Raw genomic sequence first — 27,966 nt, forward strand, 5'->3', positions numbered from 1 at the left:
AGCAGGGGCCCTGCTACATGGCCAGCCCCTCTCCAGCCTGCATGTCCCGCAGTCACTGTGTGGTCTGAACACATCTTGTTCCCCTCTGGTCCCAGTCTCTCCCAGGGGTGACGCTCCTGCCAAAGCAGATAAGTGGACACTGGCGAGCAGGAGGGCACAGGCGTCCTTCGCACACGTGCCTGGCCTGCGGCCATGGTATCTGCAGAGGGAGCAGGCCCGCGTGCGCATCGCCGGCTGCTGGGCACTGCAGGGCCCGCCGTGCCGGTTCTCACGCTGTCCTCACCCTGGTTATGCCGCGGCAGCTGCTTTCTCCTCCTGATCTGCACGTGCGCCTGACAACCTTGCATGAACCTGTGGGTTTAACACATAAAGAGAACAAGAGCCTTCAGGCTCGCCTCTCCTTCCGCCCCTGCTGGTGTCTTGGGAGACGTGAGGTCCAGTGAGTGCCCCAGACGTGGCCTCTGCCTGACTCCTCCGTCTCCCCACAGCCACCTCCACACATCCTGTGTCCCCAGAGCTGCGCATCCCCATGTGTCAAGGCTCAGCCACCACCTAGGCCCCTGTCCTTGTTCTCCCATCGCCGCCCATGGTGGCCAGAGCCCTCCTTCTGCACCCAGTCTGGCTCCCACTGCCTGCGGGAAGGATCCCCACACCTAGCCCTTGAGGTCCTCCCAGGTCTGGCCTCCTCTTGGCCTCCCAGCCCCCTGCCACGTGCCATAGCCCTGCTTGTGGACGCAGCCCTGCAGCCCTGCCCATCTCTCCAGGTTTGGCCAAGGGGCCACGGCCTCCACACACAAAGCCTTCTGGGGGCCTCTGCCAGGGCAGGCCTACGAGTGCCCAGGGCCCAGGACAGAACCGCTGCAGAGTAGTCCTGGAGGACCCGGGAGCCCAGAGTCACACAGCTCGCCTAGCAGTAGAGTGGAATTCCAGAGCCCATGGGGCCAGCAGGGGTGGGGACGTCCCAGGAGGCTTGTGAACCTCCTCCGTCATCAGTGAGGTCATTGGGGCAGAGGGCAGCGTGATGCAAGGGGGCCTGGGAGCGACTCATTGCAGCCCAGCCCGGAGGCAAGCCTGGGCAGGAGGGACCTCAGGAAGGTGCACCTACTGTGTGCTTTACAGGTGGGGAGATGGCTCAGAGAGGGTGGGGCAACTGCCAGAAATCACACAGTGCGGAGCAGAGGCCCAGGTGCGTGATGCCGGGTGGCCTTAGATGCCGGGCTACTCCTGTGAGCTATTCCACTGCACATGCCCTGGGCTTAGACCCTTTCAGCCCCTTGATCCCGAAGCTTTAGGATCAAGACCCTCAATGTGGCCTCCGTGCTCCCTCCCGCCCCCGCATGCTCTCACTATGCATGACCTCACCACGCTGATGCGCTGACCATCACACGCACTGCAGTCCCCGTCCTCCTCCGTGTGGCCTGACCTCAGACCTCAGCCTTCCAGCCTCCCTTAGTCCAGCCCCAGCTCTCTGACCTCACAGCTCCATATCCCTGTGTCACGGCCCAGCCGCAGGGCATTCATACTGTGGGTGACAACCTCCCTGGCCTCCGGGCTCAAAAAAAGCAAGGTTCTGTTCATGTCATCCAGGGCCTGAGGCTGACCCTCGAATGCCATGGAGTGGAGAAATAGAGGCCAAAGCTCCGCGGGGGGCGTCCCAGGGTCTGCAGGTCTGGGACCCACAGGCCCGTAGCCAGGAGAACCCTGAGCCCCCATCCAGTCTAACATCCCCCCAACCCAGTGCACCAGCAGCCCCTGCCCCTGCGTGCACATCCTGGGCAGAGCCGCCCGCTCCACGCCTGGCAGGTCCGCTGGCACATGCCTCCTCCATCCATGTCCCCCAAGAACCAAGGAGGCCACACTGTCTTGGGCAAGGGCGGGTGTGGAGGAGCAGAACCCACAACAAAGGGGAAAGCAGGCGGTGGGGACGGCCAAGAGGGCAGACGTGCAGGGTGCTCCCGACAGAGACCTGGGGGCGAGGGAGACAGGTGGGGATGGTGCCTGGCTTCTGGGGCCTGACCTGGGGGCCTCGCAGCTGGCCCCTCTGTGACACAAAGGAGTGAAGTTCTGGTCATTTCTACCAAATCCCCCAGGAGAAAGGCAGGCATCAGCCCAGTCACTCCCGCTGGCATCTGGACCCGGCTGCCCTGCGCTGAGATCTTCCACACAGACCTCCTGCCAGGGAGCTCTCCACGCTCCAGGTGTGTCCATGCGCTGTGCTCCGGCCAGGACAACACACCTGTCGGCACCTGGGGGAGCCCTGCTGATCCCCTGCATGCGGGTTCCACAGTCACTCCCACCCACCCACCCACAAACAGGACTTCCTCTCCCCCAACCCCCGGAGAACTGAGCACACACACGGCACGCCTCCTGTCCTGGCAACGCGCTACAGAGGGCAGACAAGTGGACAGCAGGGCTTGCGAAACACCCGAGGAGATGCTACAGGAGGCCCCGTTTCCCAAAGCAAGAACAAAAGGGTTTCCACGTTGTTTCCAGGGGTAAAGACAGTCTGAGATGCAAAGATGTGCCCTCCCAGGGTTCCAACAGCTCACAAAGGTCCCAGCGACATAATTCAAGATCCCCCCTCACCCAGGTGCTTGCTCTTCACTGTCAGTGCTAGGGGTGCTGCCGTCCCCCAAGACCCCTGGGACCGCAGCACCAAGGCTCCACCTGAGGCCCCGCCCACTCACTGGCCAACGCACCAGAACCCAGTCTCCCTCTGTTGCCGGTCCCCCTCCCCGTGGGCCTGCCTGGTCCAGCCTCCCCGTGCCTGGCCACAGGCGCTAGCCTCTGCTCACCCCAAAGCCCCTTCCCTATGTGCTCTTCCAGGACCCATCTTAAAATGGGACTTGGGTTCTGGCTGCTCCTGCTCCGGGACCTGCAGCAGCTGTCCCCCCACCCTCTCCTCCACCTCCTCCTAACTCTGGGACTCAGCCATTCTCAGAACGGCCTTCCCTCCCCCACGCCCTTCCCTGCCTGGACCTATCACCACCACCACCCATCCCGGAACGTGCATCTGCCAGCCCACTGGGGACCGGGCCGCCGGGCTGGGCACTCACAGCCTCTGAGCTGCCCTCTGCCCCAAGCACACCCTGCTCGCCGTCACAGCACTGACCCACCCCCACCCCACCCCCGCTCCCCGGACAGCTGGTCTTGTCTCCCAGGCTTGGAACCACCACCAGCCTGGCCGGACCAGGGAAGTCCCTCCCCAGCACGGCAGGTTCCGAAGACACAGCCCCCGAGGGGGTGCTCATCACACCTCAAAGAAGGGTCAGGAAATTGGCCCTTGTGGGACAGAGGCCATTGCAGAGTCAGTCCCCACATCCAGGAGAGAGAAACGGGCGTGGGGCCCACATGCTGGCTGGACCTGGGCGGTCCCCTGGGCCTGACTCGGGACAGTGCAGCACAGCGAGGAGGAAGAGCAGTGAGGGTCACCACAGTCCTGGGCGCCAGCTTCCTTCCAGCAGGCAGGGAACAGGACTCCTGCCAGGCCAGCCTGACTTCCAGGGCTCCAGGGCCTGTCCCCGGCCAGTCCCCACTCCGGGCAGCCTGGCTTTATGACTTCACAGGCTGAAGTCATGTAGGGGGACAATGCTGGGTGTTCCACACCTCCAAGTGCAGGCCCAGACCGGCCAGACGGCTTCCCACAGTGCAAACGAGGACAATGCCTGCTGGCCCAGGTTGGGAGGGGATGTAGAGGGCAGTGGCGCCAGACGCTCCTGGCACCATGGATGATGCCGCAGTCCTAAGGAAGAAGGGTTACATCGTGGGCATCAACCTGGGCAAGGGCTCATACGCAAAAGTCAAATCCGCCTACTCCGAGCGCCTCAAGTTCAACGTGGCCGTCAAGATCATCGACCGCAAGAAGACTCCCATGGACTTTGTGGAGAGATTTCTTCCCCGGGAGATGGACATCCTGGCGACCGTCAACCACCGCTCCATCATCAAGACCTACGAGATCTTTGAGACCTGCGACGGCCGTATCTACATCATCATGGAGCTCGGAGTTCAGGGCGACCTACTCGAGTTCATCAAGTGCCGGGGGGCCCTGCACGAGGACGTGGCACGCAAGATGTTCTGGCAGCTGTCCTCAGCCGTCAACTACTGCCACAACCTGGACGTCGTCCACCGAGACCTCAAGTGTGAGAACCTTCTCCTTGACAAGGACTTCAACATCAAGCTGTCAGACTTCGGCTTCTCCAAGCGCTGCCTGCGGGACAGCAGTGGGCGCATCATCCTCAGCAAGACCTTCTGTGGGTCGGCGGCGTACGCGGCCCCCGAGGTGTTGCAGGGCATCCCCTACCAGCCCAAGGTGTATGACATCTGGAGCCTGGGCGTGATCCTCTACATCATGGTCTGTGGCTCCATGCCCTATGATGACTCGGACATCAAGAAGATGCTGCGCATCCAGAAGGAGCATCGCGTCAACTTCCCGTGCTCCAAGAACCTGACAGGCGAGTGCAAGGACCTTATCTACCGCATCCTGCAGCCGGACGTCAACCGGCGGCTGCGCATCGACGAGATCCTCAGCCACTCATGGCTGCAGTCCCCCAAGCCCAAAACCGTGTCTTTGGCCTCCTTCAAGAGGGAGGGTGAAGGCAAGTACCGGGGTGAATGCAAACTGGACACCCAGCTGGGCTCGCGGCCCGAGCACTGGCCTGAGCACCAGCCCGACCACAAGCTGGGGGCCAAGACCCAGCACCAGCTGCTGGTGGTGCCCGAGAACGTGGACAGGATGGAGGACCGGCTGGCTGAGACCTCCAGGGCGAAGGACCATCACTTCACGTCTCCGGAGCCGAGGTGGGGAAGGCGAGCACCTAGCGGTGCGGAGGGCCTGGGGGGCATGGCGGGGTGGTGAGCACCCCGTAAGCTAAGTAGGAGGTAGAAGCTGAAGAAGGCACAGGTGCAAGAACGAGTAAAATCCGTCAATTAAACCATTATTTTGATTACGTTCTATTAGCTTTCTTCCACTTAGTAGCAAAGACGTTAAATCCTGACCACCAAATAAACCACAGAGTGTATGCAGCAGAGAGGCCTCGAGGAGTCATTTTTTCTAGGACTCAGCACTCCCCTCCCTGCGGCGCAGGGGATCTGGAGTGGGGGCCAGGCCTCATGGGCAAGGACTCCGCGGCCGCCCGCCTGCCAGGCCCCCACGTGCCTCCCGACCCTGCCCAGCCCCCACTCAGGCAGCCCTTCCTCAACACCCCCCTCTCCCTTCATTCCCGCAGTTGGGAATGGGAGACCCCGAAGCCAAGAACTTCCAGCGGCATTCCCCCTGCCCCCATCCCCGCCAAGCAGCCCTCATGCTTCATCAGCCATCACCCCCATCCCCGCCAGGTGGTCAGCACCTGGTCTTCTGTGGCCTTGCCTGGACAGTGCCCCACATCTCCTTCACACCCACCCAGACCTCCACCCCCTACTTGCTGGGGGCTCCCTCAGGGCCAAACCCACCCTTCTCTATGGAGAATAAAGCACCCAAAGCGGCCCTTTCCTGACCCTGGACAGTCCCAGCACCGCCCCCTTGGTGGGGCACAGGGCACAGCCAGGACTTGGCTCCCAGGAATTTGCAGGACTTCCCTGAGGAGGAGCGCAGGCCAGCTGGTGCCCAGGCAGCCTCCAGGGAGCATGAGGATGGCCCACTGCAGGGTGCGCGTGCTCAAAGCGCGAGGGGTTCCCATCTGAGCAGACGCCAGGCTGCCTCTCTGAGCACAACCCGACCCCACCTGAGGCCTAAAGAGCCTGTCTGGGAGCCAGCCCACCTCCCTGTGAGGAGCTGGCCCCAAGACTTCCGGGGTCAGGCACCAACACCCTCAGGCCCGGAGGCAGGTGCCCGCCCGTGGTGCCCACAGCGCTCTCGGGTCCAAGTGGAGCCCAGCCCCACTGCTTGTGACACTGTGGCCCAGGTTACTGTTACATGAGGGTCTCACTGGTGGGGTGACAACGGGGTGAGGCCGGCAACCCAGCAGCACGTGGCAGGCAGGGCCTGAAGCCCCGAGAAAGGGAGGGAGGGGACATGGGGACGGCCCTGCCCACCTGAGCTGGAAGCCAGGTGCTTGGGAGGTGATGGCTGAGGCCACTGGGAAGGCGCCTCCCACGGGAGCAGCCTCACATGCAGGACCCGTGCAGCTGCATCACCAGCAAACCACGCAGGTCAGGCCTGGCCAGGGAGGCTGTGGACCTGGGCCCAGAGCCCGGGTGAACCTGGCGGCAGGAGGACCAGGGACCAGCTCTTCATGCAGGAAAACCTGGGGCACAACTGCCAAGGGCTCTGCCCTCCCCAAGGGCGGACCAAAGGGCTGTGAGCTCAGCTCAGAGGCAGGTCCCCAGCCCTGAGGGCACCACCGGAAGCCAACGCAGGCAGCAGCAAGAAAGGCTGGACACCCCAACCCTCCGAGGGTCACCACCAGCAGCCTCCTCCCGGGAGGTCCGCAGTCCTGAGTACAGGATGCAGGTGCAATGCAGGCATGAGGGTGACCCCAGGGTGCACAGGCCACAGGGCGGAGAGGCAGCCCCGCTGAGCTGTAGGTATTCTTTAATGAGGATTAAATAGGAACAGGTTGGGGTTTGATAGAAAAGCATGTCAGCAAGGCCCTGGGATGCTCCCCAAGGCCACAGGGCATGTCCTGTGCCAGCCCAGCACGTGTCTCCTGGGATGCTCGCTGCTTCGGGCTCAGGCCTGGGTCCCCAGAAAGCCATAGTCCTCTCTTGGGCAGAGAGCTGCCCTGAGGGCTCCATGAAGCTCCCGCGGGCCCAGCCCAGGACGAACTAGAAGAAGTCCGAGGCTTTGCGCCGGGCGGGGAGCTGCAGCAAGTTGTCCGTGATGCAGGCCGGATCCTGGCTGAGGGGTGTGTGTGTGGCAGAGCCAGGAGCCGGTGTGCTCGTCGGGGTCTGGGGCCCGCCGGCTGGGGTCTTGAGGTGGGTAGAGCGTGCTGGGGACGGTGTGTAGCTGGCACGCAGGGCCCGGTCTGTGTACTTGCTGGCCGTCCTGCTCACGAGGCGCTGCAGGGCTGGGGACATGGCTGGGCTCAGGCCTTTGGGGGTGAGGCTGCAGCGGAAGGACGGGGTGGGTGAGAGGCAGGATTAGGCCCGACCAGGCTCCCCCTGCAGCAGGGTCTCCCTTGGCCTCACAGGAAGGCTCCCGGGAGATGCGTGATCATTCTGGGTGGGAACCTGGATGGCCTGGCCCAGACAGTGAGCCCGAGCCTGCAGTCGAGGGGTGTGGCTCCCTCGGCTGAGGGGCTGCAGTGGACCCCAACCCTCTCCGAGGGCAGTGATAACACCGACTCCATGGGGTGGACAGGAGCTCAGTGGGGACGACGGGCCTAAAGGCGCCCCGCAGGTACGCGGGAGGAGGAGGCTGTGCACAAGGCGGAGAGGGCACCGCTCCAGCCAGAGGGACGGCCACAGGCCCCGGCCCTGAGAGCACCCACTGCAGGGGCCGGGCCACCCTCACCTGGCTAGGTTCTCCGTCGCCCTCCGCAAGGCCTCCTGCTTCTTGGCCCGGTTCTTGGCGGCAGCCTCGTTGGCCATCTTCAGCCCCAGACGCTCCCTGCGGCCCGGCTCCAGGATCTAAAAGACAGCAGGCGTGGGGGGGCTGGGCCACTACCCAGCCAGGGAGTCCTTGCCGCGGAGGCGCCGGCCTCTTCCCGTGGCCCCTGCGGTCCCAACAGCCCACCATCACTGCCCCTGAAAGCCCCCAGCCAGCCTGAGCTGCCCACCCGCCCAAGGCCCACCTGGGTTCTTCATGAAGCCGGCACTGCCCGGTCAGGCACCTGTGACCCCCTTCCAGGAAAAGGGCCTGTTTCAATATGCTTTCGTCTGACTGCCAGGGTGTACCAGCCTCTGCGTTTCCATAGAGAACTTCAAGAAATGCATCGTGGGCCTGTCTTTCTGTTTGTTTGTTTTAAAGATTTATTTATTTAACTTTATTTTCTTTTTGGTTGCGTCAGGTCCTAGTTGTGGCACACGGGATCTTCGTTGAGGCATGGGGGATCTTCATTGTGGCACACGGGCTTCTCTCTAGCTGTGGCATGCGGGTTTTTGTCTTCTCTAGTTGTGGCGTGCAGGCTGCAGGGTGCGTGGGCTCTGTAGTTTGCAGCACGCAGGCTCTCTGGTTGAGGTGCGTGAGCTCAGTAGTTGTGGTGTGTGGGCTTAGTTGCCCCGCAGCATGTGGGATCCCAGTTCCCCGGCCAGGCATCTAACCCGCGCCCCCCGCATTGTAAGGCGTACTCTCCACCGCTGGACCACCAGGGAAGTCCCTGGGCCTGTCTTTCTATTGGTTTTTTGTTTCCTTTCTCACTTGCAGGAGTTTCATCTATGTTGGCTACATTAACGTACACCGTTCAGATTTCTCTTCAGTTATCCGCTTGTAGTTTTACTTTTGACGTTTTCCGCTGTACTCGGGGTTGTCATCTTCCCGTAGCGCGATCCAGCCCCGACTCCCTTCGTGATTTCTCCCTTTGCTGTCGTGTTTAGAAAGCCTTTCTGCCTCAACATCACATTAAACGTCGACCGGTATGTTATTCTGAGGTTTAACATTTGCTGTTTTAACATTCAACTTTTCCATCTTTCCGGAACTCATCCTGCTGTGCACACTGAGGGCCTGGCTTGTTACCCTAGCTCCACACACTCAGCACGGTGCCCCAAATCCTGCCTGGGCGCTGGGACCAGGCTCAGGCCTGACCCACCTGCCAAGGGTGGCTCACTTCAACGCCTGACGGCACACATCCCCCTGCAAGTTTTTCTCGGCTGTCGCCGCATCCCAGGCTGAGAACCAAGGTGCCCGGGCCCTGCGCACGCTGTCTGGCCGCGCATCACCCCTGCACTGGGGAAGCACCCGCCCCTCAGCCACCAGGTTTCTGCCGCACAGGTCTGTGCTTTCTCTCCAAGCCAGTCGCTCCTATGATCGTATGTTTCTGTTCCTACAGTGACTGACACTTTTTCCTTTGCATTCCACATCGGTGCTGGCTGTGTTTAAGGAGACCCGTGACCCTGTCCCCTCTGCAGACCTATGTGAATTCCAAATTCCATGCCCCATTCTTTGGGGTTACAAAGCAGATGACGTGACCCTACAGCCTTCAGCCTCTGTGGCACCACCCACCTCTGCCACCAGCAACCCCCCCCCCAGCACCCGACAGTACGCGCAAGGCTCTGGGGACCTCCCCCACTTCCCCCACAAACCACACCCATCACTCAGTTTCCCCACAAACTGTGTGCAGACCAGGGACCTGCCTTCCCAATGTCGCTCTGGGGCCCCACCTGCCTGCCAGTTCGCTGGCGCCTTCCCAGGCCACCCCATCCCTACAAACCACCTGCCACCCAGCCCCCTCGCCTGCCTTTCTGGCCCACAAAAGGCCTTCCTCCTGGGCTCCAGGCCTTGTGAATCTCAACTGTGACTGCTTATGACACCGGGCTGGGGGCGCCTGATCTGGTTCTCCCGTAACCAGAGGCCTCTCTCTGCAAGGACACAGCCCTCCTGAGGACACAGCCGCATCCCACGGACACTAGGATTCTGGGACCCTTCCCGCCCTCAGGCTGCAGCACAGCAGGAGTTCCTAGCCCACCTGAGACCGCCCCTCATCTCTAAACAGCCCCATCCTCCGGGCCTGCAGGCTCACAGCGGCCCCAGCAGCTCCCTGCCTTGGTGCTTCAAACACCCCCGCCCCAGTCTCTCCCCCAACCCAGTCACCCGCCCACGCCTGTCCTCAGTGCCCGGTCCTACGTGGAAGTGCAGTGCTTGCCCAGGTGTACAGCCCATCCGCTGTGCACGGAGCTATGGGTGCTCAGGAGGCCCTGCGTCCACCCGTGCTGCTCCCACCGTGACCCACCTTGAAGGCTGGCCCTGGCGTCCTGTCCACGTAGGGCGTTTCAGATCCTTCAACTCTCAAGGGCGTGTTCTCGACCTCCCCCCAGGTCATCAGTGGGGACTCGTTCACACCTGCGGATGGAGAGCCCACAGCCAGCTCAGGCCTGGGACCTGGATGCGGGTCACAGCTCACAAGCACCAAGGCCAGCAGCTGCCCTCTCTCCTTCCCAGGACCAGAACCCGGCACTTCTGACCTCTGGGAGGGAAACATCAAGGCCAGCCCATGCCCCTGCACCGTGGGGTTTAGCCTGGGGTAGGGGGCTTCGCAGAGAAGCTGGGCTGGGTGAGTTAGACCCCCATCCTAGCACAGGGCCAGGGGGCCCCCGGAGGACAGTCACAGGACCCTGCTGCAGGGAGGAGACCCAGGGCCTTCCAGGGCTCCCAAACCTCCCAGGATCCTGGGAAAACCGAGGTGCCTCCACAGGCCCTTGCCATGGCGCAGCCACCAGTGTCGCTGGACGCAGAGAGAGAGCAGGTGTGCCCAGGAGGCCACCCCGAGTCTCATGCGCCTGCTGTGATCTCTGGGCTTAGGTTTGTGAGCACCGCACACCTGCTGACGTGAGACCCAGAACTAGGAAAAACTACCCAAGACTGACAGGGACACCCAGCCCAGGCCAGTGGCACAAGGCAGGTGGCCTGAGGGAAGCGCACATGGCCCTGTACGACCCCTCAGGACCGTCCTGCCCACCTGCACGGGCCAGGCATGGCCCCTGGAGGCCCAGGTGCACCCAGTCTCCTGCAGACTGAGCTTGGCTTCCATATGCAGGATGCCTGCCCAGAGGCTTCCCTGGTGCCTCAATGGTTAAGAATCCATCTGCCAACGCAGAGGACATGGGTTCAAGCCCTGGTCCGGGAAGATCCCACATGCCGTGGGGCAACTAAGCTTGTGCGCCACAACTACTGAGTCTGCGCTCTAGAGCCCGCAAGCCACAACTACTGAAGCCCATGTGCCACTACTACTGAAGCCTGCGTGCCTAGAGCCCACGCTCCACAACAAGAGAAGCCACCGCAATGAGAAGCCAATGCACCGCAATAAAGAGTAGCCCCCCCCAAAAAAAAAAAAAAAGAGTAGCCCCCACTCTCAGCAACTAGAAAAAACCCGCATGCAGCAGCTAAGACCCAATGCAGCCAAAAATTAAATAAATGAATAAATAAATAAATAAATAAAATTTTTTTTAAAAGGCCGCCTGCCCAGCACCTGCTGAACTTACTGGCCTCCCCCCAGATCCCCTCTGCCTGCTCACCAGGCCAGTCTGTCCCGCTGAGCTCAGGGCGAGCCACAGGAACCACCCAGCTAGACCAGCTAGTCCAGCTGGCCCCACACGTCCCAGGTCAGGCCTGTCTGAGAGCCCAGCCACCCACAGCCCTGTTCGGCCCTGGCACAGATGGGACCCTGGGCCTGAGTCACATGAGGCATGGTGCAGACCCAGGGGAGTGCCAGGAGTGCCAGGCCAGATGGGCCGCCCACCTCCCCCAAGGCCGTCCTACCAGCGGGCGTGTGTCTTACCAGGGGCAGGAGAAGGCGTGGCAATGAATCCAAATCCGCCCACGCGAGGGGACTCCTGGGGGATAAGCTCCTTGCCATCCGGGCCCACCTTGCCCTGTTTGTGCTGGAGCGAGAGGAGAGGTGGTGTCAGGGGCCTAGGCCGTCCCCGCTGGCTGACGGGCAGAGGCTGCACACCCCCCTTCCTGGGTGCAGACCCAGGGGAAGCGAGGTGGACCCTGGCCCTTGCAAGGACCTTGAGGACCCATCAGAGCAGCAACCAAGCAAGGAAACACCTCCGCCTTCCATGCCGAGCCACACCTGACATGCGTCACCTTCAGGGGCTACTGACTTCAGGGCCCTGCGGGGGGCTATGCTAACTGGGGCAACTGTGCTCTGATGGCTCCAAAACAGGCCCCCCACCTCCCACCTCCTCAACGCCATGACGGCCGGAGTCACTGCCCTGCAGTAAATCCGGGCTCAGGAACCTCTGCTGTCCGCCACACCGAGCCCAGCCCACCCCACGGGAACTGGCACAGACCTGACCCACAGAACGTGTCTGACTGAAGCCTCCACAAATGGAGAAGAGACTCAGACCCCGCCACATTGGGACCCAGACACACCCCCACCACCGAGCCCTGCTGAGCCCAAGGACAGTCCTAACGTATGGGGGTGGCCAGGACCAGAAAGGCGAGGATGCCCATTCCACCCCGCTGGCCCGGTCCCTCACCTGGGCGTTGAGGGCAGCGGCCTGCTGCAGCTGGGACCTGCTGAGGGCCTGGCTAAAGGGGTCCCTGAGGAAGCGGGTGTTCTTATGCACCACCTGCCGTGGCTTCTTAAAGAGCTGCTCTTCATCAGGGACGCCTGGCAGTGGGAGCAGAATCACCTCAGCGTCAGGGTGAGCAGGCCCCCTGCCCCTCGCTCAGGGCCTGAGGGAGAGGAGCTGGTTCCCCACGGAGCACAGCCTGAATTCAGCTGGGGGAGCCACACGACCGCGCAGACTCCGCAGGTGAACCTGCCTGCCCTGAAACGGACCGGGACCCCCAAAGGCCCAGAGTACAAGGGGCACAGTCACACACTCCCAAAAACCAATCCAAACCTCCGGCCCCAGCCTGCGCCCCCGCCCGGCCCGCCACTCACCCTCTGGGTAGTACATGAGGGAGTTCTTGGCCTTGTACTTCCAGGTGTCCACACCAGCCTGGCCACTCTCCACGGCTTGGCACTCTGCCGACGGGAGCGCGAGATTATCCTTCTGCCTCTGCGTCATGGTGGGAGCGCGGGTCAGGGAGGACCCCCGGCCCTGGGCCCTGGCCCCGGGGACTCCCACCCCGAGTGGGTACCGCTGACCCTGCACCAGGGCACCTTCTCAAACTCCTCCTCGGCCTGGTAGAGCCATGCGTGGCGCGCCCGGCTCTTCTCCTTGGCCACCTCCATGATCTCCTGGAAGGAGGCGTTGTCCTCACTTGTGTACCGGCTCAGGAAGACGTCCAGGCTGGGAAGGGGTTCCCTTTCCTCCTCCTCTGTGGCCTCTCCTGTGCAGGGGTGTGGGCAGGTGACATGAAACCATCATGCAGTCACTCGGTCCCAGGAACCCTGCCTCTGGTCGTGGGTCTGTCTGTGAGAACCCACACTGCCAGACAACACCCCCTTGGGGGGAATCAACTCCCCCAGCTGCCCAGGGAGCCCCCAGGGGCCCTTCCCAGCTGCTGCATAGCAGTGAAGAGTGCACTCTGACTCAGGCCGGGAGGGGGCGTCGGGCGTTAGAGCAGCACGATCACAGGGGGTCCTCCCACACCAAAACAGTGCCTGTCCTGTAGGTCCTGCCTCCAAAACCCTGGACTGTCCCCCTGTCCCTTATCCTGATTCCCTCCCTTCTTGGTATCTGTGCTACAGGGGGATGACTGTCACCTAAGCCTCGTGACCTGCTAGCGGACCTGATGGCAAGGACCCTGTATTATCTAGCAGTGGGCGGGTAGGCACCTAACAGGCACTGGGCCACACCCCGGGCCGCCCTGGCCGCTGCCAGGGCAGCCCGCTGAGGTGGTGCAGCACTGCATACAGCAGTGCAGATGCAGTGAGGACAACAGGGGAGGGCCTCTACTCCACCCCCACCACCTGCCAGGCAGCGTGCAAAGCACTGTGCCTAAAAGGTCAAGACGAGTGTCAGAAAGCTGGGCACTCAGACCCCGTCCCGCCACCAAAAGCTCTGGGACCTGCAGAGGTTACTGCCCTCCTGAGCCTCAGTCCCCTCGCCTGCAGCCGTGAACTGCGTGGCGCCTACGCTCAGGTTACTCAGGGGATTCCTGCATTTACCGAAAAATAAGGGGGATTCAAAGGAAAGGAATCTGCCAACAGTCTGTGATTCTCGAGCCACATCGCAACGGAGAACCACGCTCTGAGGACACGCAGGACGTGCTGTGACTGGCAGGAGGCTGGGTTCTGGAGCAGAAAACGTCACACATGTGCTCGCACAGGGCACCAGTGCCAGCGGAGCACACTGTGGATGCGACGCTAGTAGACAGCAGCTCATGGCCATCTACACACACACATGTCCACCCCTGATGAAGCACCGACTGAGAGGAGGCCCATGGCACACTGTTCACAGGGCCCAAGATGCTCCTTCTGGGGAAGGCTCCCCAGAAAAATCAGGATGAATCTTTACACTCCAGTAAGCGTGTTGGAGACCCGGAGGCCCAGGCACACCCTAGGTGCAGGGCATGCAGACGAGGGCAAAAGGACCTGCTTTTGTGGAGGGAGAAATGGTAAACAAACAGAAACGCCTTTTAAACTGGCGTGTCCTCCAGCAAGAAAACAGAGCCAGGTGGCAAATCACAGAGAACAGGGTGAGTGACTGCGCTGGGAGGTCAGGGAAGGTTCCCTGATAGGCAGCATCTGAGCAGAGATCTGAAGGAAGAGAAGGAGCAGCCATGCAGTCACCCACAGGGGGCGACCAGCTCAGGAGAAGCAAGTGCAGAGGCCCTGAGGCATCTGAAGGAAGCAGTGAGGGAAGGAGCCCCCGCCCCAGGCTCATGACGCCCCCCCGGACAGAGGTTGGTACAGTGAGCAGGCCAGCAAGAGGGGAGGCGAGATTCCCACGCCACAGAGGAGGGCTGGAGGCTCAGATGACCCCCATGTTTGGGAGCTGAACCCAGATCTTCTGCCTCTTAGACCCCATGGGTTGCCCTTTAAGGAGAGACCCTCAGGGACAAGAAGCAGCCTTCCCCTGAACACCCCAGGGCCCCACAGACAAGGTCCCCAGGCAAACCCAACAGCGTGAGGGAAGTGGGGCGCTCACTCACCATCACCGTCCTCCAGGCTGTGGCCCCGGCCTGGGGCCTTACTGCCCACCACCCCGGTGCCTGTGTGCACCTCAGGGGTTTCAAATGTGGCTGGAGTCACATCTGGGGGAGGAGAGGGGATGGGGATTGGAGGAAGACTGAAGCAGCAGTTCAGCGGGAGTCCCCTCCCGCCCCCCCACAGGACTCCTCTTACAGGGCGGAGGGGGCTCTCGGGACATCTTGCCCAGGGCAGAGCCAAACTTGATGGCGATCTGGCGCATCCGTTCCAGGTCTCCATTCTCCTCGGCCTCCAGGTACTCCTTCTGTGCCTGCAGCTTCTCCACATCAGGAAAGAAGTCCCTCTGGATAACCGTCTGGAGGCCCTAAAGGCGCGATCAGAACATAAGTCAGAGCTCCCATCTGCCTCTCCCCTGCCACTCAGCCCACAGGGTACGTGTGAGGCCCCCAACCTCTGTCCAGACCAAGAATCCCCAGAACTTGGCGGAACGTAGTGCTGTAATTTTTTTTTCTTTTTTGGCCACGTCATGCTGCTTGTGGGATGTGGGACCTTAGTTACTCTATCAGGGATTGAACCCAGGCCCTTGGCAATGAGAGCGTGGAGTACTAACCACTGGACCACCAGGGAACTCCCACTGGGTGCACTTTCAAAGCCTTCCCTCTCCCTCACTAACTGGTCAATTTCATTCTCCTTCACTGCCTCCACCTCCACACCAGCTGGACCAATGTGCGTGTTGCCACCTGCATTCCACCCATGATTTCCTATTTCCAGTCTGAATCCTTCACCGGGATGCCTTCAGCCAGTCATCCCACCACCAGCACTGGTGGAGATTCCCAGCTTCGCACCTCCAGCCAGACTTGCCCCTGAGCTGCACTTCTGTACACCCAGCCGCCCATTAACGCCATCTACCTGCACATCCCAGGAGCTTCCTAAACTTAACCAACTTCCTCCCAGTCCCGTGCCAGCTCCTCCTACTTCAAGGGCGGTGGGATGCCTACCCGCTCAATGATGCTGCCATAGTGGCAGCCCGTTTCCAGGACCCCCAGCCTTAACACTTGCCATTATCGCTCTCCAAGAAACCCTCTTTATCGCCATCCTCCCAAATTCCTAATTACCCTTTAATAGAACCTTGTTTCCCTGACACCCGCCACCCCCCAAGGCGTACAGACACATCCGCCCCTTCTGCTCCCTAACAGCAGGGACACCTCGCTCCACACTGTGCCTGTTTGTCCCCCCGACTGTCCACATCCTGAGGGCAGAGACTCGGGCTGCTCCACCTTTGCGAGCGGACAAGAGCGTCGGTACCCAGGGAGCGACCCGGGGGGAGCGCGGGGTGGGGGAGCGCGGGGCAGGGACGTGGCCTGGAAATCGCTGGCGTCCACGCCGAGTCCTACCTCGATGTACTCCTCCTCGTCCAGGACCCGCTGCCTGCTCGTCGGAGCACCGGCCTCTCCGGCGGCGCGCTTCCTCCGGGTCCCGGACGCCGCGGGCACCAGCACGGCCCGGACCGCAGGGCCAGGCGTCTCCATCGCTATCCCAGCACCGCCCCGGCGGCGCAGGCGCGGCGCAGGCCGGGGGCGGGGCGCTCCAACTGCGCAGGCGCCTGAAACAGCCCTACCAATGGGGTAGCCGCGCGTTTCGAAGGCCGGTCCGCGCTCCGTGTGACGTCACCATGAGCCCTGAGCTTTATGGGAGTTGTAGTCTTCGTCCCGCCCTGCTCTGGTCTTTAGTATCTGGGCTGTGGGAGCTACGGGGCGCTGCGGTAGGGGCTAGGGGCATGTTGCTCCCGCTAGTCGTGAAAAATTAAAGCACTACGGAATTGGAAGCCTTGGAATTCCAATTTCTCTCAAATAATCAATATACGCTTCTATGTTATTTAAAAAAATACGCTTCCGAAATTTTGGTTATATATGTTTCAAACTTTTTATTCAAAGTTTATGCAAGAAAAGAAATGTCTGGTGCCTAAGTGCCAGAGTTGGCTTCCCAGAAGGCTAATCCTCATTGAAATGGACAAGAAAATTGTCTAAGCATTTCTCACGAAAGATCATGTCTTCCCAAAAGGTTGTAAATTATGTCAAACAATTTCTGCCCCAGAACGATTCAGTACAATTCAGTGGGGACTCCATGGTATGATTCCTCCCCTTGTGGAGCTGACAGTTGAATGCAGAAGACAGACACTAACCAGATCAACCCACAAACAAGCATAACACAGCAGCGGGTAGGTGCAAAAAAAAAAGAATCTTACCTAGGGGGCATCCTACCCAGGGGGCATCTTACCTAGCGGGCATCCTACCCAGGCTACCTAGGTGGTAGCCTACCTAGGGGACAGCCTACCTAGGGGGCAGTCAGGGGAAGTTCCCCAGGAAGGAAGTGGTTTCAGATCCAAAGGATGAACAGGCATTGAACAGGTGGAGGGGGAGAGCATGTGCAAAGTTCCAGTGGGAGGAGACCTTTGGATACACAAAATGCAAGGAGCAGTGGGGTGGGAGCTGACGCCAGAGGGGCAGGGCCAGGCTGCACGGGGCTCGTGGGTCATGGGTCACGGGTCACGGCGAGGAGTTCTGTCTTTGTTCTGGGAGCAGTGGGAGCCCTGGGAGTGCTGTAGGCAGGGGAGAGGCATGTTCAGAGTTGCACCCTGACTTTTATGGAGAATGAATCACAGACGAACCGGAGTAGGTACAGGTGGACCAGTTGGAGGCAGCTGCAACGGTCAAGGTGAGAGATGACAGCGATTTTCATCAGGCTGGTGCAGTCGAAGCTGGGGAGAAGGCAGATTCTGGGAATGTTTGGGGAGGTAAAATCGACTTGCCGTTGGCCTGGGTTTGGTGGGTGAGGGAGAAGAGGGGTCAGGACGCCTGCCCCTAGTTCTCTGGCTCACGCACCGGGGATGCACAGGGAAACAGCCTGCCATGGACAAAGTGACCTAGAGGAGCCCTGGTCTTCCAGGTGGAGTCATCAAAGGGACAGCTGGACATAACTGCCTAGCACAGGGGAGAACCCTGGGCTGGGATGTAAATGTGAGACGGAGATGGGACTCAAGCCTGAGGCTGGATGAGATAAACCAGGGTGAGAATGGATACGAGAGGGGAGAGTCTGGGCTTGGCCCAAGGACACCTGTGTTACAGGCAGCTGTGGGGCAAGCCTGCCCAAGATAGCTGGAGAGGAGGGAAAAGCCAGGAGGGCAGCATAACTACTGGTCCCTTGAAAGCAGAGCACTGATCACGGGTGCCCCACACCATGACGTAAAGCCACTCAGCCAACGAGGGCGAGCTTTCTGGGACCAGGGGGATGAGGGTGTCCCAGCCGTGGGGAAGCTCCACAGGCAGTCTGTGCTGTCTCCAGGGATACGGCCAGGATTCAGGAAAACGGGCTCTGTGACAACAGGAAGTGTGCATCCTGGAGGGTGAGCAAGAGCTGCTGTCCTGCCCAGGGACCCCTCGCGCTCTGTGTTCTCTGAGCTGACCTGCCTCAGAGAGTTCCGCCCAGGAGCTGCCCTGGCTTCTGCACCTTTTGTGGAGGGACTGTGTCTCCTGCCAGATACCCACCTGCATCCCTCCAGGACCTGTGAGGAGGCAGAACAAAGTCCCCACGCCAGGTGAGGGGGGTGTTAGGTGCCTCGCACCCACCATACAGGCCAACTTGGGGAACTGAGGCCTTGTTTTCACGCTGTCCTTCTTGCTGGGGCCAGGATGATGGAGGGGACAGCATTTTCCAAGGCAGTGGAGGGGGGGATTCTCCCAATTGAACCTGGTCCCACCCCACAGGGTGGCAGAGATTGGCTGCTGTGAGGGAGGCAGACACTCCTGCATGGAAACCCCAGAGTGAGGAAACCAAGGACCCCCACCCAAGAGGCAGCTCCTAGAGGCCAGTGCAGGGTGCCGGGCCACGATCTGTGGGGCAGTCTGCTCTGCTGGGCCCACCCTGGCACAGGGACGGAGGACTCACCGGGCTGTGACAAGCCTGCCCCCCACTCCCTGGGAAGGAGAGGAGGGGCAGGTCCCGGCTGGGTGTGGAGTGGAGCCACGGAAGACTTCGAGTCTGGACTGCTTTCTCAGAGCTTGTAGTAGCTTGTTTATTTCTCAGTATCCACACAAGACTCACAAGATTGAGCAGCAGGAACGGGGCTTGGAGATTACCTCACCCAGCCTTCTTATTCCGCGGGTCAGGACGCCCAGGCCCCTGGCACCAGCCCCAGGACGCAGAGACCCCACCCGCCCAGCCTCTGGAGGGTTCTAGGCCAGTCAAGGGGGCTGCGTCCCTGCTGAGGAGATGACTGAGGCCAGCAGGAAGTGGGCGGGGATGAGGACGCTGGGTGCCACTGTTGACAAGGGGTGGCTCCTGTCCTGGGGTGGCTTGGTGCCTCCTGGGGTGTGGTGGGGGATTGAGGAAGTTGATCTGCTCTGTGCCCCGCACCCCACCCCCGAGTCTCCCCGGCCCTCCTGCCCGCTTGCGCTTGGGAGGGAAGGCTCATGGAGCACGGAGCATCGGTGCGCTCTCCTTCCGCGGGGCGGGTGGCGCGGGGACACACGCAGAGGGGCTCCCGCGTTGAGCTCCAGGACGCAGGCAACTGGGCAGACACCAGGTTAGAGGCTGGCGTCCTCTCCCAACTCCTATTAGGGTAGGTCTGTCCTCTCCCTGAGCCGGCCCCATAGGTGCCACCGAGCCCAGGAGTAACTCTGCAGCCGTCAGCAGCTCTCCTTCGGGGGCTTCTTGGCTCCCGGCAGGAGCCTCGCGGACGCCGATGTGCGCTTCTGGTGTCGCCACTTGGCCCGGCGGTTCTTGAACCAGACCTGAGGAGGAGGAGGGGCGCTCAGGCAGGCCCAGCCCCGGACCCGCGTCCCGCGCGGTTCCCAAGTGCACCGGCCGGGGGTTCTGGACGGACGCGGGCTGCGGGGCCGGCCCCGCGCAGCGGCTGAGCCACCGCCCCTCATCCGCTGCTGATGGGGACCGGCGCTCGGGCCTCGGGACTGGGACCCCTTTCCCACCCGGAGCATTCTCCTCGTCCGCCCCTTCCCACCCCCGCCTCCGTCAGACGGCGCCCGGGACGCCCCTTCAACAGCTTCGCGCTCTTCCAAGTTCCCCAAATTCCGGAACAGAAACGCGCGCCTCATTTGTCTTGAGCGGGGGGTAGGGGGTTAAAACTAAGGAAAAGAAAACGAGCCCGACCTCTGCTCCAGCCCGCGCCCTTCCTCCCGCGCCATCCCCAGGCGCCGCTGCCAGGGACCCACCCGGCGCCCCTGCTTTCCCGGGGCCTGTGCGCCTCCGCCCGCCACGCGAGGCCGACTCTTCCAAGGCTGCAGGCACCCACCTCCACGCGCTCTTCGCGCAAGCTAATGCGGCCGGCCAGGCGCTCGCGAGTGCCCACGTCGGGGTACTGGTTTTGCACGAAGAGCGCTTCCAGCGCCTGCAGCTGCTCCTCGCTGAAGATGGTGCGGTGGCGCCGCGTGCGCCGCTGTGAACCAGGGCCGCCCGCGCCGGGCGGCGCCCCGGAGCCCCCGGTGGGTGCGGCCAAGGGCAAGGGCGCCGCGGGCCCCAGCCTCAGCGGCCACGGTAGTCGCGCGCCTGCGGGACGAGGGCTCGGTGAGGGGCGGGCCGGGGGCCGGGCTCCGCACCCCCCTGCGCCGCCCCGGGTCCCTCAGCTCCCGCGCCCCGTGCCCACTCACCCAGGCCGGCGGCCGGCTCCGGGGACCCGCGAGGCGCCGCGCGGGGGCCGCAGCAGCAGCAGCAGGCGCAGGGCACGGCCTCGGGCGCCTCAGGCTGCCGCGGCTCCGCGGGGCTCTGGCGGCCGGCGGGCGGCGGCGGGCGGGCGACCCGGGCCGGGGGGCTGCTCTCGGGTAGGCCGGAGAGGATGTGCTCGATGGAGAAGGGGCAGGGCCGCCCGGGACCCCTGCGGCCCGCCGCGCCCCGCGCCGCCGCCATTCCTCTCGCCCGCCGTCGCCGTCGCCGCGGGAATATATCCGTCGAGGGGGCGCGCCGTAATCCCCGAGCCGGGCGCCGCGTCCACGCGGGTTAATCCCGCCGCGCGGCCAGGAGCGTGCTAATCCCCGGCGGCGGCGGAGGCGGGCGGGAGCGGTCGCAAGAAGCCCTGCGCCGCGAGTTCATGCCCCCGACTCGCAGGGCTGGCAGAGGCGCGCAGGGCCGCCTCCAGTGCCCGCCAGCTCCCTGTCCAACCCTGCGGCGTGGGCAAGGGCCCGAGGACGCCCGGACCACGGCAGACCCTGGGCGCGGGGCCGCCTCCTGGCCCAACTCCTGGGTGCCCTGGTCCTGTAGCCACCGCGACCAGGGCTGGTTCCTTGTCCCCTTCGGGGACCTACCAGGCGGAGGAGCAAGTCTGGAGAACACCCCCCCCCAAACTGCACAGTCTCCTGGCCCCCAAACTCCTGAGCTCCAACCTCAAATGGGGCCCAATACCCTCGGCAACCCCGCGGTCCCACCGCACTTCGGCCCAAATTCCCCCGCCCCCTCCACACACATACTTAGGAGCCCGGGTCTCAACCTCGTGGAGGAAACGGGGTTGCGGGGGGGAAGCTATCTCTGCTCATCACCAAACCCGCAGCCCCACTGCCCTGGGCCTCCAATTCTTTGCCTTTTCTCCTGGGCCCCATCGGAGGCCCCACTTATGTGCTCTGGGGAAACTTATCATCTGCTTTCCGGTACTTCCCAGAATCCACCCCAAATCATTACCACCCCCTCCCCACCCTCATCACAGCCATTCTTCTCAGGAGCTGACTCCTGTGTCCACACCCCCACTCCTCAGCTCCGTCCACACCATCCCTCCGGGTCATTCTGCCCAACTTTGTCGCTGACCTGCACTTTGCCAAATTCCAGGAAGACCATTTCGTCCTCATCTAAGCAGCCGGCCAGGACTTCTGCTGAAGGCCTTCTCTGGACCTCTGAAAAGTTACTGTGTGGCTCACAGGACAGAGCAGCAGACGGCCTGGCTTCTGCCCCAGCTGTCACTTCCTGGCTGTGGGATAGGTTCCTTCACCACCACCGCCACCACCCCGCCGTGCCTCAGTTTCCCAATCTATAAACTGGCATAATAATAGTGACCTAACTCTCAGGTGCTTGGAGGGCTCAACCAGTTACTGTGTGCGAGGTTAGAACCCCGCTGGGCAGGGGCCTCCATGAATGGCAGGTACCATTAGGGGGGCAACACACGGTCTCATGCTTCTCCTCCCACCTCACACACCTTCCTCAAGCTCCCTTGCTGACTCCACTCTGGTGTCAGTGAGGACTCTGGACTTCAAGTGACAGAACCTGCGGACTCAACTGTCATAAGAGTCCTGACACCAGGACTGCCCAGGATCTGTTAATCTGGAAGCTCTGTGAAGGAGCCACCACATCTGTGAGTGGGCCACCTCATGGTCGCAAGATGGCTGCCACTGCCCCAGAGCTCCCATCTCTTCCCACGTGTCCCTTTGGGTGACCCTGGAAACCTCTCCCAGCCAACTTCCCTCGCAGAACCATGTGCTCACCATTAGATCAGAGAGGCACCTGGGGGCCGACTACCCATCGAAGTCAGTTCCTCAAGGATGGAGGCTACAGGGTCAGTGGTCTTAAAGGCTGGGCCCTGGTTGTTCCTTTATCCCTCCCCATTTCTGAAGCTTCAGACACCACCTCTGTGCCAAGGACTCCCCAGTTGATACCACCAGCCTGACTTCTCCCTCTGCTCCAGGCTCTCATCTCCCTAAGCATCTGCTCCATGTCCCATTTCAGCCACCAATGAACATCTCCCAGTCACCATGCCTGGGGCAGACTCAAGATCTCAAAATCCATCCCTTGCTTGGTATTCCCCACCTTGATAAATGGGGCGCCTACCCACCTATCCACCTTGGTAGATGCACCATCTCTCCACCTGTCCACCTTGATAAGCGGCCCACTGTGATAAGCGGCCCACCGTGATGCATTTCAAAGATGTCAGCAAATACTTTGACACTCCTCCCTTCAGGAGGTGAAATCTAATCCCCTCTCCCTGAACGTGGGCTGGCTTAGTGACTCGCTTCTAACCACTAGGAGGCAGCAGAAGTGACACTGTGATTTTTGAGGCCAGGTCCTACAGCTGGGTGACACAGTTTCTCTCTCTCATCTTGGGATGCTTGTTCTCCGAGCTCAGCCACCACGCTGAGAGGAGGTGCCTGCAGCCACAAGGAGAGGACAGGCAGAGCAGTTCCCGCCAGCAGCTCCAGCTTAAGGACCAGCCAACAGCCAGTATGGAGCACCACCAAGGGGTGAGTCAGCCTTCCGGTGGCTTCTGTCCCAGCCACCATCTACTGCAATCGCAGGAGACAGAAAGTGAGAACGGCGAGAGGCAACAATAGGAGGTGACTGTGGTGTCCTCAGCACTGAGTGTGAGGTGGGTATCATGGGCTCTAGGTAACCAGACGGGTCCTGGTACTGGAATGCAATGCTGCAGATACAAACCCTAAACCATGGGCACTGGCTTTGTGACCAGGCAGCGGGGGGCAGAGGGAGCGGGAAGGAACCTGCTGAGACTGACGGTGGGTCTTAGGGAAGGTGAGGAGAATGTACTGGAAGATGGAGGGAAGGAAACCCTTGTTGTGGAGTGGCAAGAAGTTTAACAACATTGTCACCTGTCATAGAACAGGAAATAGGAAATGTACCTGGTGAGGCAGATGATGTAGCTACGGAGATGCCCAGCGGGGGTGTTGAAGGAGCTGCCTGGCTTCTTCTGGCTCCCTACAGAGGAAGGAGAAAGAGATGTTCAAAACAAAGCAGCCAGAGTTAGATTTACACCTACCCCATGTATCAGCAATTCCATCCCTGGGATTCACCCTGGAGAAATGAAAACTTGTGCTCACACAAGACGCTGCCCATGAATGTTTAGAGCAGCTCTAATCATTATCGACAAAGCTTGGAAACAACTCAGACTCTCATCAGCTGGTGAATGGATGAACACGCCAGGGTCCAGGGTCCATGCACACCAGGGAGGAGCCCAGAGTGACAGCAACACGTGCAACAACAGGGATGGACCTCACACACATCATATTTAGTAAACAACTTTCAAAAGGCTACATACTGTATGACTGCATGTATTGGACACTTTGAAAAAGGCAACATTGGAGTGATGGCGATGTAATCAGTGATTGTGGTGGGGGAGCACCCGAGGGAGTGGGGGTGGGTGCTGAGGGGAGGCTGGTTCCACTCTAGCCCAGGGGTTCTGGGGCCCCCTTTAGTGAGGTTGGGGTGCACAGCCTTCTCGGCCAAGGCAGCTCCCACCAGTGATGCTCCAGGGAAGGGGCAGCTGCAAGTCACCAGCTCACACCGCTGGGGCACTTCCTGCAGCCCTGCCACCCTCAGCCCACCCACTCTCACGTTAAGTGCACTGAAGTCAAACTCCCCAGGATTCTGGTTGGGCACATTTTCTGGATGTAAGTGGAAGGCTAGTGGGACAGGCTGCAGCTGCCATGGTCCCAAGGCTGTAGCCTGGCACCATCCCCCTCTCCTTATCAGATATATAATGTACAAATATTTCCTCCGATTCTGTAGGTGGTTTCTCACTTTCTTGATAGTGTCTTTTGAAGCACAAGATGTTAAGATTTTGAATAAGTTGAATTGTTTTCTTTGGTTGCTTAAACTTCTGGTGTCATTTCTAAGAAGACATTGCCAAATCCAAGATCATGAAGATTAACCCTGATGGTTTACAGTTTTATAAACTATAAATTTTCTAGTTTTAGCTCTTACATTGATCCATTTTGAGTTAATTTTTGTGTATGATGTTAGCTGAGGATCCAATGTCATTCTTTTGCATTTGGATATCCAGTTGTCCCAGTCCCATCTGTTGAAAAGATTATTCTTTCCCTCCTTGAATTGTTCCCCACCCTCCAGTTGCAAATCAATTGACCATAAATGTGAGGACTTCCTCCTGGATTCTGAATTCTGCTCCATCGATCTATACATTTATCCTTACTGTCTTGATTACTGTAGCTTTGCAGTCAGTTTTGAGATTGGGAAGTGTGAGCTCTCTAACTTTGTTCTTTTTTTCAACATTGATTTGGCTATTCTGGTTCCCACAAACTTTCATGTGAATTTTAGGACCAGCTTATCAGTTTATTCGAAGAGACCAGCTGGAATTTTGATAGAGATTGTATCTGTAGATCCATTTGGGGAGCACTGCCATGTTAACAACATTAACTCTTCCAATCCATGAACATAGGATGTCTTCCATTTATTGAGATCATCTATAATTTCTTTCAGTAATGTTTGTAATTTTCAGAGTATACATTTTTTACTTCTTTAATTTATTCTTCAGTATTTTGTTCTTTTTGATACTATTATAAATGGAATGGTTTTCTTAATTTCATTTTCAGATTGCTCACTGCAAGTGTATAGAAATACAATTGATTTTGTACATTGATCTTGTATCTTGCAACCTGCTGGATTTGTTTATTAATGCTAATAGCTTTTTGTGGATTCTAAAGGTTTTCTATATACAGGGTAATGTCATTTGTGAACAGAGATTTTTACTTTTTCCTTTACAACACTGGTGCCTTCTGCTTCATTTTCCTAAGTTCCCTGGCTAGAACCTCTAATAAATCACCGAACAGCAGTGGTGAGAGTGGGCACTCTCATGTTGTTCCTGCTCTTAGAGGGAAAAGATTCAGTCTTCATCATAATGTATCATGTTAGCTGTGGATTGTTTTTATAGATGCCCTTTATCAGGTGGAGGAAGTTCCCTTCTATTTCAAGTTTGTTGAGTGTTTTATCACAAAGAACTGTTGTACAATCCATCTATTTTTTTCAGGAGCTAGACTAATGAACTAAATCATGGGTTTGCTAGAGACCACCACCTGCAGCCTTTAAGTCTTTAGCCATGACGGTCAACTCTGCTATTCTTCCTAAGAGAAAGCATTTTTTTCATCTTGGTAGGGGGCAGTTCAGGAGCTCTCCCTTACAAAATAGGTCTTACTCTAAAGATTAGAAACCACTGCGGAAGTTCTGCCAAATGTTACATATGTCTATTCCAATTATGCATTCAGAAACTGGAGAATAGCCAGTGGGTAGGTTAGGAGCCCCCTGGCGTCCCCTGTGAGATGGAGTTGGGTCAGTACTCCATTTATCGCCTGCCCTCTCTATATTCCCAATCCAACGGAGAGGCCATGATGGCACATTGGGTCCCAGGGACCAGTGTTAACATGGAGACTGTATCCAATGGCTCTGAGATGGCCTGGGTTTTCCTCTTCTCCAGCATAAAATTACCTGAGGAAAGGGACATACGTACCTTTGCAGAGGATTAGGGGCATCAAGCCTACAAACACTCTCCACAGTGTTGCCGGATCCTTCCTCACGGGAGGAGACTTCAGCAGACGAGGTCTGGGTCTGAGAACTGGCTGGAAATTGAGCAAGGGGTCGTGACACTCCTTTGGGTCTGGTGATTTCAGTCTTTTGCTCTTCTATTATTTTATTTTTTAATGTGGTAAAAAATACATAGCATAGAATTTACCGTTTTAACCATGTTTAAGTGTACATTCACAATGTTGTTAAATCATCATCATTATCATCTCAAGAACTTTCCCATCATCCCAAACAGAAACCCTGTACCCATTAAATGCTAGCTCCCCATTTCCTCCTACCCTCAGCCCCTGACAACCAGGGGTTATGGCTGAGTACCATTGCATGTATACATCACATTTTAAAATCCATTCATCCGTCAGTGGACATTTGGGTTGTTCCTACCTTCTGACTATTGTGCATAGTGCTGCTGTGAACATGGGTGTATAAGTATCTGCTCGTGTCCCTGCTCTCACTTATTTAGGGTAGATACTTAGGAATGGAATTGCTGGATCGCATGATAATTGTATGTTTAACTTTTGAGAAACTGCCAAGCTGTTCTCCATAGCAGCAGTACCATCTTACGTTCCCACCAGCAAAGCACAAGAATTCCAATCTCTCCACATCTTCACTACCATCTGTTATTTTCCCTTTTTTTTAAAAAAAAAAATTTTGTAGTCATCCTAATGGATGTGAAGTGGTAGCTTATGTTTTTGTTTTGTTTTGGTATTTTGGCAGCACGTGGGATGGTTCCCCAACCAGGGATCAAACCCGGGCCTCCGCAGTGAAATTGCTGAATCCTAACCACTAGGCCACCAGGGAACTTCCCGGTAGCTTATGGTTTTGATTTACATTTCCCTAGTGACTAGTTATGTTGAGCATCTTTTCATGTGCCTATTGGCCCTTTGTAGAACATATTTTTTTGGGGGAAATACAATCCAAATTTGCTGATTTCATGTATTAATTTATACACCTCAATTTGATTTTGTATATACTTTAAGGTTTTCTATGTAAACGACTATATCACATGAACATATTATCTGCTAGTGTTACTTCTTCATCTACAATCTTTATGGCTTTCATTCCTTTCTTCCTTTCTTTTTTTCGGCACAGCATGGCTTGCAGGATCTTAGTTCCCTGACCAGGGATTGAACGTGGGCCCCGGCAGTGAAAGTGCTGAGTCCTAAGCACTGGACCGCCAGGGAATTTCCAGGCTTTCATTTCTTTTTCTTGTGTTATTGAAATGTCTAGACCTGCAGTAGATCATTGAATAAAAATTGAGACATCAAACATCTTTGCCTTGCTTCCAGTCTGAGAGAGAAACAACTCAGTCTTTAAGCCCTAAGTATGATGATAGATGTAGGTCTTTCATAGATGCAGCAAACGTTATATTTTTCATAGATGAAGGAAAACCCATCCCCTTGCTTTTCCCAGTTTCTCAAGGCTCATAGCCTGTTCCTCCATCTTCAAAGACAGCAACAGTAGGTCAAGTCTTTCTGACCATTGTATCATTCTGACCTCTTCTCCCCCGCTTCCACTTTTAAGGGCCCTTATGATTACATTGGGCCCACCAGAAATAATCTCCTTATCTCAAGATGATAAACTTAATCAATTGCAAAGTCTCTTTTGCCATGTAAGGTAACATATTCACAGATTCTGGGGCTCAGGATGTAGACATTTTCGAGGGGACCATTATTATGCCTAGCACAGTTTGATCCCTGGTCGGGGAACTAAGATCCCATATGCCACGCAGCATGGTCAAAACAAACAAACAAACAAAAACTAAAAAAACAAACAACAAAAAAAACCGGTATCTAGTAATTTAGATAAGCCTCAAAAGATATTTAAAATGAGTGAGCAGAGTTACACTTCTCTTAATGGTAGAGTCACTTGCTTTGGACTAATCCTCCTATGGATAACAATGATAAACTCTGAACAATACATTTTTAAAAAAACTGAAAACACTGGATATGAACAGGTATAAACTAGAAGGAGGGTCAACACTTGTACCAACACTTAGGACTTCAACATC

The 27,966-nt window shown here is 58.4% G+C and overlaps 3 protein-coding genes across 6 annotated transcripts; 1 reads left to right on the top strand and 2 right to left on the bottom strand.

Annotated features, from left to right (window-relative positions):
* The first annotated feature begins 3,724 nt into the window (after positions 1-3,724).
* On the top strand, positions 3,725-4,818 carry TSSK2 (testis specific serine kinase 2). Its single transcript, XM_060029479.1, is given in 2 exon segments — positions 3,725-4,774; positions 4,777-4,818. Coding segments are annotated over 2 exon segments (1,092 nt in total).
* A 1,700-nt stretch (positions 4,819-6,518) lies between these two features.
* On the bottom strand, positions 6,519-16,174 carry ESS2 (ess-2 splicing factor homolog). Of its 4 annotated transcripts, XM_060029480.1 has the most exons (11): positions 16,037-16,174; positions 14,838-15,006; positions 14,645-14,746; positions 13,659-13,784; positions 12,708-12,877; positions 12,486-12,603; positions 12,076-12,209; positions 11,370-11,472; positions 9,825-9,934; positions 7,451-7,566; positions 6,519-7,042 (listed from the first exon to the last, which is right to left on the bottom strand). In XM_060029480.1, exons 1-11 carry the CDS (start codon positions 16,169-16,171, stop codon positions 6,763-6,765), a joined length of 1,563 nt encoding a protein of 520 aa, XP_059885463.1. In that variant the 5' UTR covers positions 16,172-16,174; the 3' UTR covers positions 6,519-6,762. The 4 variants fall into 4 exon arrangements, with proteins under 4 accessions (XP_059885463.1, XP_059885464.1, XP_059885466.1 ...); XM_060029481.1 differs by lacking the exon at positions 13,659-13,784; XM_060029483.1 differs by lacking the exon at positions 12,076-12,209 and having other exon boundaries at positions 12,486-12,569.
* A 2,526-nt stretch (positions 16,175-18,700) lies between these two features.
* On the bottom strand, positions 18,701-20,561 carry GSC2 (goosecoid homeobox 2). The gene is made up of 3 exons (XM_060029320.1): positions 20,306-20,561; positions 19,951-20,204; positions 18,701-19,432 (listed from the first exon to the last, which is right to left on the bottom strand). Exons 1-3 carry the CDS (start codon positions 20,559-20,561, stop codon positions 19,328-19,330), a joined length of 615 nt encoding a protein of 204 aa, XP_059885303.1. The 3' UTR covers positions 18,701-19,327.
* Between the last annotated feature and the right edge of the window lie 7,405 nt (positions 20,562-27,966).

This window comes from Delphinus delphis, chromosome 13 (assembly GCF_949987515.2).
Source record: "Delphinus delphis chromosome 13, mDelDel1.2, whole genome shotgun sequence".
NCBI lineage: Eukaryota > Metazoa > Chordata > Mammalia > Artiodactyla > Delphinidae > Delphinus > Delphinus delphis.

Bases quoted from the DNA above. Each gene is read 5' to 3' on its own strand.
- ESS2 (XM_060029480.1), bottom strand. From the start codon at position 16,171: ATGGAGACGCCTGGCCCTGCGGTCCGGGCCGTGCTGGTGCCCGCGGCG. The intron at 11,473-12,075 runs GTGAGGGACCGG...CTCTCGCTCCAG, and splicing joins CCGCTGCCCTCAACGCCCAG to CACAAACAGGGCAAGGTGGG. The intron at 9,935-11,369 runs GTAAGACACACG...CTCCATCCGCAG, and splicing joins CACGCCTTCTCCTGCCCCTG to GTGTGAACGAGTCCCCACTG.
- GSC2 (XM_060029320.1), bottom strand. From the start codon at position 20,561: ATGGCGGCGGCGCGGGGCGCGGCGGGCCGCAGGGGTCCCGGGCGGCCC. The intron at 20,205-20,305 runs GTGAGTGGGCAC...CTCGTCCCGCAG, and splicing joins GGAGCCGGCCGCCGGCCTGG to GCGCGCGACTACCGTGGCCG. The intron at 19,433-19,950 runs GTGGGTGCCTGC...CCTCCTCCTCAG, and splicing joins TGCGCGAAGAGCGCGTGGAG to GTCTGGTTCAAGAACCGCCG.